Source organism: Chiloscyllium plagiosum, chromosome 14, assembly GCF_004010195.1.
Source record: "Chiloscyllium plagiosum isolate BGI_BamShark_2017 chromosome 14, ASM401019v2, whole genome shotgun sequence".
NCBI classification, from domain to species: Eukaryota; Metazoa; Chordata; class Chondrichthyes; order Orectolobiformes; family Hemiscylliidae; genus Chiloscyllium; species Chiloscyllium plagiosum.
In genome coordinates this window covers 46,445,086-46,457,770 of record NC_057723.1, presented here as the reverse complement: position 1 = coordinate 46,457,770, position 12,685 = coordinate 46,445,086, and the positions used below count along the sequence as shown (strand labels likewise).

Genomic DNA, 12,685 nt, shown 5'->3' with positions numbered 1-12,685 from the left:
GATGAAGAAAAATTTATGTTTTGCAAACAAAGACACATTTTGTCAAAGCTTTTGTCTTGTACACATCAGGTCAACTCACAAAAATACTAACTCAAGGGGAAATTAGCATTTATACCTCATGAGAGGAGAGTGCTGATTGGAGGTCAACTCCGATTAATCGAAGTGTTACTATGGAGAATGGACCCATGAATACTTATTGACAATTAATGACCTAGCATAGTTTACATTTTAAATCAGTCAGGTTGACTTTGATTGATCAGGGCATTTACCTGAGAAATAGACCAGCAAACAGCGGTCACCTATTTTATAAAGTTGAAACTTCATTGCAGGGATCCCCTGTGATTGTTCCCCTGAAAAACACGTATACTGTTTTGGATACTGTTGGGGGAGGGGGGAATGATTTACCAGGGGCATACCGTGGGGTGCAGGTCTCTGGCACAGAGCCTGTCCCTGTTGCATAGAAGGGAAGGAGGGAAAGAAGGAGAGTGTTAGTCATTGGGGACTCAATAGTTAGAGGGTCAGATAGAAGGTTTGTTGCGAACGAATGAGACTCATGGTTGATGTGTTGCCTCCCAGGTGCCAGGGTCCGTGATGTCTTGGATTGTGTCTTTGGGGTCCTGAAACGAGAGGGTGACCATCCCCAAGTCGTGGTCCACGTAAGTACCAACGACATAGGTAGAAAGAGGGATAGGGATGTAAGGCAGAATTTCAGGGAGCTAGGGTGGAAGGTGAGAGCTAGAACAAACAGAGTTGTTATCCCTGGTTTGTTACCCGTGCCATGTGATAGCAAGGCAAGGAATAGGGAGAGATAGGGATGCATAGAATGGGGCAGCAAAATAGAGGGGTTGCAGACAGTGAAATGTGGAGCTGTTTTAAGGAACAGATATTGCGTATCCATGATAGCTATGTCCCTGTCAGGTAGGGAGGAAGTGATAAGGTAAGGGAACCATGGTTTACTACAGAAATTGCACCTCTTGTTAAGCAGAAGAAAGAGGCTTATGTGTTGATGAGACAAGATGATTCAGATGAGGTGATGGAGAGTTACAGATTAGCTAGGAAGAATTGAAAGAGAGAGTCAAGAAGATCAAAGAGAGGACATGAGCAGTCTTTGGTAAATAGAATAAAGGAGAACCCTAAAGCTTTCTATAGGTATGTGAGGAATAAAAGGATGACTAGGGTAGGAATAGGGCCAATCAAAGACAGAAGTGGGAAGTTGAGTGTGGACCCTGTGGAAATCGGAGAGGTGCTAAACGAACATTTTTCATCAGTTTTCACTCAGGAAAAGGAGAATATTGTAGAGGGGAAGAATGAGATACGGGATATTAGACTTGACAGGATCAAGGTTAGTAAGGAAGATGTGTTATCTGTTGTAGAAGGAGTGAAAGTAGGTAAGTCCCCTGGGCCGGATGGGATTTATCTGAGGATTCTCTGGGAAGCTCGGGAGGAGATAGCAGAGCCTTTGGTTTTGATATTTCAGTCTTCATTGTCTGCAGGTTAAGCACCAGAGGACTGGAGGATTGCAAATGTTGTGCCCTTGTTCAAGAAGGGCAGTAGAGATTACCCAGGTAATTATAGACCAGTGAGCCTTACTTCTGTTGTAGAAAAGGTTTTGGAAAGGACTATAAAAGATAGGAATTATAATCATCTAGCAAGCAACAATTTGATTGCAGATTGTCAATATGGTTTTGTCAAGGGCAGGTCGTGTCTCATAAACCTCATTGAGTTTTTTGAGAAAGTGATTAAGCATGTGAATGAGGATAGGGCAGTTGACATGGTATACATGGACTTCAGTAAAGCCTTTGATAAGGTTCCACATGGTAGGCTGTTGGAGAAAATGCAGAGGGATGGGATTGAGGGTGAATTAGCAGTTTGGAATAGAAATTAGCTTTCTGAAAGAAGGCAGCAAGTGGTGGTTGATGGAAAATATTCAGCCTGGAGTCTGGTTGCTAGTGGTGTGCCACAAGGATCTGTTTTGGGACCATTGCTGTTTGTCATTTTTATATTGACGTGGATGCAGACATAGGTGGATGGGTTAGTAAGTTTGCAGCTGACACTAAAGTCGGTGGAGTAGTGGACAATGTGGAAGAATGTTGCAGGTTGCAGGGGGACTTTGATAAACTGCAGAATTGGGCTGAGAGGTGGCAAATAGAGTTCAATGCATCTAAATGTGAGGTGATTCACTTTGGGAGGAATAACAGGAAGGCAGAGTACTGGGTTAATTGAAAGATTCTTGGTAGTGTGGATGTGCAGAGGGATCTTGGAGTCCATGTACTTAGATCCCTGAAAGCTGACACCCAGGTGGATAGTGCTGTTAAGAAGCATACGATGTGTTAGGTTTCATTGGTAGAGGGCTTGGGTTCCGGAGCCGTAATATCATGCTGCAACTATACGAATGCTAGTGCAGCAGCACTTGGAATATTGCGTATATTTCTGGTCGCCCCATTATAGGAAGCATTGGAAAAGATGCAGAGGAGATTTACCAGGATGGTGCCTGGTTTGTTGGGGACGTCTTATGAGGAAAGGCTGAGAGATTTGCGTCTGTTCTCATTGGAGAGAGGAAGGCTAAGAGGGGATTTGATAGAGACATACAAAATGATGAAAGGATTAGATAGGGTAGACAGTGAAAGTCTTTTCCGAGGATGATGACGTCACCTTGTACGAGGGGGCATAGCTACAAATTGATTGATTTAAGACAGCCCTGTCTGCCAATGTAGTTAACTCAGCCACATTAGGGAGATTTAAACAATCCTTGGATAGGCATGTGGATGATGATGGAATAGTGTAGGGGGATGGGCTTAGATTAATTCACAGGTTGGCATAACATCGAGGGCCAAAGGGCCTGTTCTACGCTGTATTTTCCTATGTTCTAAACAGAGATAATGCTGTGTATATATTCCTTCCGTCTGCAAAATAAATGTAAGGAAAATTGTACATGCAGTTGTGGATTCAAATATATCATTGACATATCAGAAATATGCAAGGGACAGGAAAGGTATAAATGTTGATTTTTCCACCGAATTGGTATTCTTGTGTATTGTCCTGATTTTTGTATTCACTTATGAGATGTGGGCATCACTGGTTTGCCAGTTTTATTGCCCTTCCCTAGTTGCCCTTGATAAGGTTAGTGGTGTTCTCATGTATCTGCTACCCTTGTTCTTCTCAATGGAAATAGTCATGCATTTGGAAAGTACTGTCTAGGGATTTTTGGTGAATTTCTGCAGTACATCTTGCAGGTAGTGCACACTGCTGCTACTGAGCTTCAGTGATGGAGGGAATGGATGCTTGTGGATGTGATGCCAATCAAGTGCCCACTGTCTCAAGCTTTTTGAGTGTAGTTGGAGCTGGAGCCATCCAGGAAAGTGGGGAAAATTTCATTACCTTCCTGACTTTTGCCTTGTTAGATGATGGTCAGGCTTTGGGGAGTCAGGAGGTCAGTTAGTTTCTGCAATATTGCTGGTCACTAACCTGTTCAAGTAGCCATTGTGTTTTTGTGGTGAGTCAAGTTGAGTTTCTAGTCAATGATAAGTTGATGGTGCAGGTTTCATTAATAGTAACACTATTGAATGTCAAGGGATGTTAGAACATAGAACATAGAACAGTACAGCACAGTACAGGCCCTTCAGTCCTCGATGTTGTGCTGACCTTTCATACTACGCTAAAATCAGACTAACCTACATACCCTTCATTGTATTATGTTCCGTGTGTTTATCAAAGAGTTTCTTAAATGTCCTTAATGTATCTGACTGTACCACCACTGCTGACAGTACATTCTACACACCCACCACTCTCTGGGTAAAGAACCAACCTCTGACATTTCCCCAAACCTTCCTCCAAGCACCTTAAAATTATGCTCCCTCATGATAGCCATTTCTGCCTTGCGAAAAAGTCTCTGGCTATTCACTCTATCTATGCCTCTCATCATCTTATGCACCTCTATCAAGTAAACTCTCATCCTTCTTCGCTCCAATGAGAAAAACCCTAGCTCCCCCAACCTTTCTTTATAAGACGTGCCCTCCAGTCCAGGCAGTATTCTGGTAAATCTCCTCTGCACCCTCTCTTAAGCTTCCACATCCTTCCTATAATGAGGCGACCAGAACAGAACACAGTATTCTCAGTGTGGTCTAACCAGGACTCTATAGAGCTGCAGCATAATCTTGTGGCTCTTAAACTCAATCCCCCTGCTAATGAAAGCAACACACCATATGCCTTCTTGACAACCCTATCAACTTGGGAGGCAACTTTGAGGGATCTACGGACATGAATGCCAAGATCTCTCTGTTCCTCCACACTGTCAATAATCCTGCTTTTAACCTTGTATTCTACATTCAAATTTGATCTTCCAAAGTGAATGACTTCACACTTTTCCTGTTTGAACTCATTCTGCCACTTATCATCCGAGTTCTGCATCCTGTCAACGTCCCATTACAACCTAAAACAGCCCTCCACACTATCTACCACTCCACCAACCTTAGTGTCATCGGCAAACTTACTAACCCACCCTTCCACTTCTACATCCAAGTCATTTATAAAAGTCATAAAGAGCTGATGTCACAGAACAGATCCCTGCAGAGGACCACTGGCCACCAAGCTCCAGGCTGAATACTTTTCATCTACCACCACCCTCTGTCTTCTATGGGCCAGCCAATTCTGTATCCAGAGAGCCAGATTTCCCTGCATCCCATGTCTCCTCGCTTTCTGAATGAGCCTACCATGGGGAACCTTATCAAAAACCTTGCTAAAATCCATGTTCACCACTTTCACTGCTCTACCTTCACCAGTGTGTTTTGTCATATCCTCAAAGAATTCAATAAGGTTTCTGAGACATGATTTGCCCCTCACAAAGCCATGCTGACTATCAATAATCAAACTATGGTTTTCCAAGTCATCATAAATCCTGTCTCTCAGAATCCTTTCTAATAATTTACCCATGTTGTTAGATTAAGTCCCAAAAGAACTGTGGATGCTATAAATCAGAAACAAAAACAGAAAGTGCTGGAAAAGCTCAGCAGGTCTAGCAGTATCTGTGAAGAGAAATTAAAGTTAACGTTTCAGTTCCGGTTCTGAGGAATGGTCACTGAACCTGAAACGTTAACTCTCATTTCTCTTCACAGATGCTGCAAGACCTGCTGAGCTTTTCTGGTATTGTTAGATTGCCTCTTATTAGAGATGGTCATTGCCTGGCATTTGTGGTGCAAATGTTACTTGTGTTTGCAAAACAGAACGTTTTGGTAAAAATTTTTTTCAGCAATACTCACCTTCTGTATTACCAACTAAGAAAAATTGTCTTATGATAATCTAGAATTAAATATAGTGACTAAGCATTATGAAAATATTACACTAATCAGACAAAGACAGAATGAATTTGTAAAAGTCAGATATGTTTGAGATACCTGACTGAATTTTTTGAAGAGATGATTAAAGTAGTGGAGAGGGAAATGTCCATGGTTGTCCTTTACATAGACTTTCAGAGGACATTCTATAAAGTCCTTTACAGAAACTGCCTGTTAAATTGAAAGCAATATTGTGAAAATTGAAAGAGTTCAGAAAAGACTTAAAAGAATGTTGCTAAGGTTGGAGGGTTTGTGCACCCGGAGGAAACCCACACAGACACAGGGAGAATGTGCAAACTCCACACAGTTGTTGCCCAAGGCTGGAATCGAACCCGGGTCCATGGGGCTATGAGGCAGCAGTGCTAAACACTGAGCGGCCGTTCCACCTCTAGCCACCATTTAAAAGGCATATATGAAAATGGAGGGTTTAGATGTCTATGGGACAAATACTGGCAAATGGGACTAGATTCATTTAGGATATCCAGTTGGCATGGACGGGTTGAACTGAATGGTTTGCTTCCATGCTATACATTTCTATGACTCTATGATTCAAATTATTGACCTGGTTAGGAAGTTAACTGAATGGCAGGTGAAAGCGAGTAAGGACAATGATTAGGTAAACTTTATTATCTGGATGTGACCAGTGTTGTTTTATGAAAGTCGATTGAGCCTTAACTATGTATAAGCAACTTAGTTAGAGGATAGAAAGTAACATAACTGATGACACATTGCACTGCAGAAGCTGACCAAGCTTCCTTTGATAGCACTTTCCAAATCCATGATTTCTATCATCTACAAAAACAAGGTGTGGGAATGTTACCAACAACAAGTCTCCCTTCAAGTCACGCACTATCTTGATTTTTAAATAAATCACTTTCTTCATAATTATTGGGTCAAAATCATGGAAACCCCATCAGCACGGTGGGGGAACCAGTTCCACAAGAAATTTAGCTGTTCATAAAAGAGCTCTCTAGCACCATCTCAAGGACAATTGTGAATGGAAAATCATTGCTGGTCTTGCCAGCTACTGCCACCAGGTTGAGTGAATAAATAAAACTGCGGTAAATGGATTTCAAAGTGGGAAATTTGCATTTAATTTGGACTGAAGTAGGATTAAACAGCACACTTTCTAAAGCTAAAAACGCAGAGATTCTACGAGGATGAGGAAAGGAGGAGGTTTCATGGACACTATTCTGTGAATGATTTATCAGGCTCTTGTTCCATTGAAAGTATCTTCACAATAATGTCGCTGTATAATCATTTGACTTTAATCACTCTGCTGCATACAGCATCCTCTTGTGCAACATTTTGAGGTAAAAGCAACCACAATTAAACTGGAATCTGGATGTTGTTATTTGGCAGCTCTGCTTTTCGCTCTCCACTGCTTGTGCTGTCTTACCACAATGCTATCTCTTCGCTCGGCATGGCATTTGCTTGTTAGGTGCTGGTGATTCTTTTTGACTGACTTGCATTATAAGCCAACATATCAGGCTCCACTGGGTCAGACTGCTTGAATCTACCTCCATGACTATCCCCATTCCCTTTGTAATATATGCCTCGAGAAACTTCTTAACCCATTCAGAAACATGATTTCTTTTCACCTCTTTTTTTCTAAAGTTGACAACACTGTCTCAAAGAAAATGGGAGCCCTGATTTCTCATCTGCTGCTCCTTTAGTACATTTTGTTCCTTGTGAAAAGCACTTTTGTGCCACTTCAGGTGTCAGGATTCCTTTTAAAGGCTGCAGGTTAACTTGTGCTAGCCTTGTATGCAGCTTGACCTCTATAGAGTGTGCAGCCTCAGGAGTTTGTTTCATGTTGGGCTGTGCACTCTAGTCGTGATGAAACCAGCCAGCACAAAGTTTGAATGCTTTACATAACTGTGATCGGGCATTGGGTACTTACACGGAGGAGGCAATGGTTTAGTGGTATTGTTGCTAAACTGTTAATCCTGAAACTCAGCTAATGGTTTGGGTACCAGGGTTCAAAGCTTGTCATGGCAGCTGGCGAAATTTGAATACAGTAAAGGACCTGCTGATGATCATGAAACCATTGTTGATTGTGTATATGGAGTTAGGCCATTTAATATGACGGAAGAGGCTTGAAGGATGAAATGGCTCACTTTAGTTGTATGTTCCTGCTAGAGAAATAATGCTTTGTTGTTTAAGTTCACTTTCAGTTTCATTCCCTGTCTCAACATTGTTATATTTATATGGAATTTGTTTGAATTCTGCTATAAGCTGTGCTCAGAATACAGTATGTTATTGATTCCAAGACATTCAAAGGCGTTAACATCACTGAATCCCTTGCTATCAACATCCTGGGGTTTAACATTGACCAGAAACTCAACTGGACTTACCATATGAATACAGTGGCTACAAGAGCAGGTCAGAAATGAGGAATAAAGCAGCGATTTGCTCAACCACTGACTCTCCAAAGCCTGATCACCATCTACAAGGCAGACATCAGGAGCGTGATAGAATACTCCCCAGTTGTCTGGCTGAATGCTGCTTTGACAATACTCAAGAAACTTGCCATCATTCAGAACAAAGCAGCTTCATTGACACTATATCCATGAACATTCACTCCCTCCAACACCAAAACTCAGTAACAGCAGTGTGTGCTATCTACAAGATGTACTGCAGAAATTTGCCAAAGATCCTCAGATATCACCTTCCAAACCTACGACCACTTCCATCTAAATGGACAAGGGCAGCAGACTCACAGGTACATCACCACCTGCAAGATCCCCTCCAAGCCACTCACCATCCTGACCTAGAAATATATAGCTGTTCCTTCACTGTAATGATTAAAATCCTGGAATTCACTCCCTAAGGCCAGTGTGGGTCTACCTACTGTACTTGGACTGTAGTGGTGCCCATCTCCCAGGAGTGAATGAAAGAAAAACCAGCTCTCCTGTACAAAAATAAGGGCAGGAGCACTACCTCCTGGTCTACTGGTGAGTGTGGAAACCATCTCCATTGCCTGCATCAGAGACTGATATAGTTGAGTCATTGTTCTTTGAAGACTGGTCTTCTATAAATGGGCATCTATGATCATTTGATGGTAATAATTTTTCCAACTTCATAAAGGAACAGCGTCCTTAATCTCTTCCAGTCCCATGTCCTCAGTTTCACTAGTGCTTAGTGACTCAGCAGTAGTGACTCATTTGTTAAACCTGCTTGTGAGTACTATGTTGATAATTACGTGATATCAGGATAGAATAGGAGTTAGGAGAAAGTGAAGACTGCACATGCTGGAGACCAGAATCAAGTGTGTGTTGCTGGGAAAGCACAGCAGATCAGGCAGCATCTGAGGAGCAGGAGAATCGAGTTTCGGGCATAAGCACTTCATCAGGAAATCTTGATGAAAGGCTTATGCCCAAAATGTCGACTCTCCTGCTCTTCAGATACTCCCTGACCTGCTGTGTTTTCCCAGCAACACACACTCGACTCTAGAATAGGAGTTAGCATTGACAACCAATTGAAATTTGCTTATTGTCATCAAAATCACTTCAGCCAGCTCCAATGTCACTCTGGAGCTGGAAAAGTCGCAGTGGAGAGAGCTGAGCATGAGATAACAATGGACCTTTCTTCAGGAAAGGGAAAGCCTGATGAAGGGCTTATGCCCGAAACATCGATTCTCCTGCTCTTTTGATGCTGCCTGACCTGCTGTGCTTTTCCAGCAACACATTTTTAAGCTCTAATCTCCAGCATCTGTAGTCCTCACTTTCTCCCATAACAATGGACCCACTGTGCTATAATGGAGTCTACAGAAGGACTTGCAACCTTACTTTAAAAGGTTGCGAATCTTTTGCTGTGATGTTCCACAGTTCTTTTGAGGACTGCTATTTAGGCAACTGAAGACCTGTAACAACCAACTCTACACTGGGATCCAGAACTGTCTAATGATCTCAATATGCAGTGTCTAAATTTAGGTGGGTGCGTTGTGCAATGAGGGGTGAATTTTATGAGGCTTACAGAGTGTAGAGATGGGGATAGGAGGCACAGGATTTGAAATATAAGGAAAAATATATGGAACTGGTACCTATAACCTTCCCATTGCCATAGCATTCTGCCAATGGAGCGGAATGCAGAGGATAGCCCTCCTGTTCACAGGCCAATTGTGCCACTTTACTGTTCAATTAAGCATCTTTTTCTACTCTTGCTATTCTGGTACTCTAAGGCCTAGAAAAGGGATTATTGGTGGCAATAGTTGCCCTTGTTACTGTCACAAACTCTTCAAATTGGGGCTTGTCACTGGTGACCTTCACCCCATTTACTTGGCCATAAGATCACCATCCATTGTTGATTCTCTTCATTAGCTTCAGTCACTGTAGTAGCCCCTGCTCACGACAGGCTGTGGATCTGATCACAACTTTTACTCTGTGTGCTTCCTTGGCTTAAATGAAATAGATTCACAATTTATATTTGGCCTCTGTTCCCCAAATGTTCACTTGAGCTGAGAAGATTAAAGAGATTGGAGTATTATCCATGAGGACTTCAGAAATATCCAGCTAATAACTCAAGGACATGGAAGATATAGAATGTAAGGAAATAGATGGTGACATCTTGAAAAATGTCCATGTTACAGAGAAGAAAGTGCTGGATGTTTTGAAATGCACAAAAGTGGATAAATCCTCAGGACCTGATCAGACGTACCCTAGAGCTCTGTGGGAAGCTAGGGAAGTGATTGCTGGGCCTCTTACTTGTATCATCGAGAGTTTCAGGTGAGGTGCCGGAAGACTGGAGGTTGGCTAACATGGTGCCACTGTTTAAGAAAGCTGGTAAGGACAAGCCAGGGAACTATAGACCAGTGAGTCTGACGTTGGTGGTGGGCAAGTTGTTGGAGGGAATCCTGAGGTACAGGATGTACATGTATTTGGAAAGGCAAGGACTTATTAAGGATAGTCAACATGGTTTTGTGCAAAAGAACTCAAGTCTCACAAACTTGATTGAGTTTTTTGAAGAAGTAACAAAGAGGATTGATGAGGGCAGAGTAGCAGATGTGATCTATATGGACTTCAGTAAGGCATTCGACAAGGTTCCCCATGGAAGACTGATTAGCAAGGTTAGATATCATGGAATACAGGGAGAACTAACCATTTGGATACAGAACTGGCTCAAAGGTAGAAGACAGAGGGTGGTGGTGGAGGGTTGTTTTTCAGACTGGAGGCCTGTGACCAGTGGAGTACCACAACAATCGTTGCTTGGTCCACTACTTTTCATAATTTATATAAATGTTTCGGATGGGAGCATAAGAGGTATAGTTAGTAAGTTTGCAGATGACACCAAAATTGGAGGTGTAGTGGACAGCGAAGAAGGTTACCTCAGATTACAACAGGATCTGTACCAGATGGACCATTGGGCTGAGGAGTGGCAGATGGAGTTTAATTTAGATAAATGCGAGGTGCTGCATTTTGGAAAAGCAAATCTTAGTAGGACTTATACTCTTAATGGTAAGGACCCTAGGGAGTGTTGCTGAACAAAGAGACCTTGGAGTGCAGGTTCATAGCTGAAAGTGGAGTCACAGGTAGATAGCATAGTGAAGAAGGGGTTTGGTATGCTTTCCTTTATTGGTCGGAGTATTGAATACAGGAGTTGGTGCATCATGTTGCGGCTGTACAGGATATTGTTTAGGCCACTGTTGGAATATTATGTGCAATTCTGATCTCCTTCCTATCTGAAAGAAGTTGTGAAACTTGAAAGGATTCAGAAAAGATTTACAAGAATGCTGCCAGGGTTGGAGGATTTGTTCTATAGGGAAAGGTTGAATAGATTGGGGCTATTTTCCCTGGACCGTTGAAGGCTGAGGGGTGACCTTATAGAGGTTTGTAAAATCATGAGGGGCATGGATAGGATAAAAAGACAAAGTCTTTTCCTAGGGTGGGGGAGTCCAGAACTAGAGGGCATAGGTTTAGGGTGAGTTGGGAAAGATATAAAAGAGGCCTAAAGGGCAACCTTTTCACGCAGAGGGTTTTACGTGTATGGAATGAGCTGCCAGAGGAAGTGGTGGAGGCTAGTACAATTGCAACATTTGAAAGGCATCTGGATGGGTATATGAATAGGAAGGGTTTGGAGGGATATGGGCCAGGTGCTGGCAGGTGGGACTAGATTGGGTTGGGATATCTGCTTGGGATGGACAAGTTGGACCGAAGGGTCTGTTTCCATTCTGTATATGTCTATGACTCTATGACATACTTTTGTAACATTTCTGCCCTATAGATATATATTTTCACAAGTCAATTTCCAAACAATAAAATGCTCAGCTATTTTTTGGAAACAGTTCTTACCACTGAGAAAGTTGCTCCAGCAGATAAAATTTTATAAGCTTATTGTTTTAACATTAAAGTTTCAATAAGTATTTAACATGTGTTCCAGAATTGTTGAACAAGAACTGTTAAGTTCAGCAAAATTTCTATTTCTCATAATAAAGTTTCCGTTGACCAAGAGAACATTTATTGCAAGTGTAAATGCAGTTTTATCTGTTGTGATATATTCCCAAAGCCAAGCAATTGTCTTGTAATGTCTTGATGGAGTTCTTTAAGCCTGACTTCGAGTATAGTCAATGGACATACCTTGACAATGAGTAATCTTACTGGTATTGAATGGTTACATATAGATCGTGGATATTCCAGAAGTGTTATTTCAAAAGGTTCACTTTTGATGTGGAAGGTCATCATTAAATGGATAAGCATTGTGGTTCCATGATGAAAAAGTAATTTTTTAAAAAAGTGAAATACGTCATCAGACTGTTCAAATAGCCCTTATTTAAAAAAGAAGTTTGAAATTTTGTATTTGATTGTACTATTTTTAGAGTTGCAGGGCATTAAATGAAAAAAAAATTAATGTAATATTTATCTTGTTTTGCAGAAGATGTCATCACGTAACATAATATGCATTCTTCTTTTAGGACTTTTCTTAATTATGAAAGGTATGATCTGATATTTGAATTGGTAATTTATAGAAAATTTACAGTGGAACAATTTAATGGTGACGTGTTGCCAGAAATTGACAGCAACTTATCCCTTACTGTTTTTGGAAATAATACAAATAGAAAATTGCAATGGAAGTTGTCTAGAAATTTAATGCTCAGTGAATGCTTTTCAGACCGACATGAGGCCAATATCACATGCTGGGGTCTTGCGCATGACTTACTTTATAAATATGATTGCAGTCATATTTGACATACTGCTTTCAGGCATGCAGACTGGCCATTTGTAAAACAGTACTGGCTTATTTTAAATGCACAATGACAGAGCCTATGTTTGTTGCTTTATTGGACAAATTACTCTTCAAAGCTAATTTCAGATTTGACAGATCAGTTTCTGAAGCATTAAAGGGATAAGCACTAAACA

General features: G+C 41.4%; 1 protein-coding gene across 1 annotated transcript in view; it reads left to right on the top strand.

The window, feature by feature from the left end:
- Positions 1-622: 622 nt before the first annotated feature.
- cdhr2 (cadherin related family member 2) overlaps positions 623-12,685 on the top strand; it is a 107,351-nt gene continuing 95,288 nt past the window's right edge. Inside the window, exons 1-2 of the mRNA XM_043703737.1 lie at positions 623-656; positions 12,201-12,261. Coding sequence (XP_043559672.1) covers positions 12,204-12,261 — 58 coding nt within the window. The 5' untranslated portion in view covers positions 623-656; positions 12,201-12,203. The remainder of the gene's footprint in view (positions 657-12,200; positions 12,262-12,685) is intronic.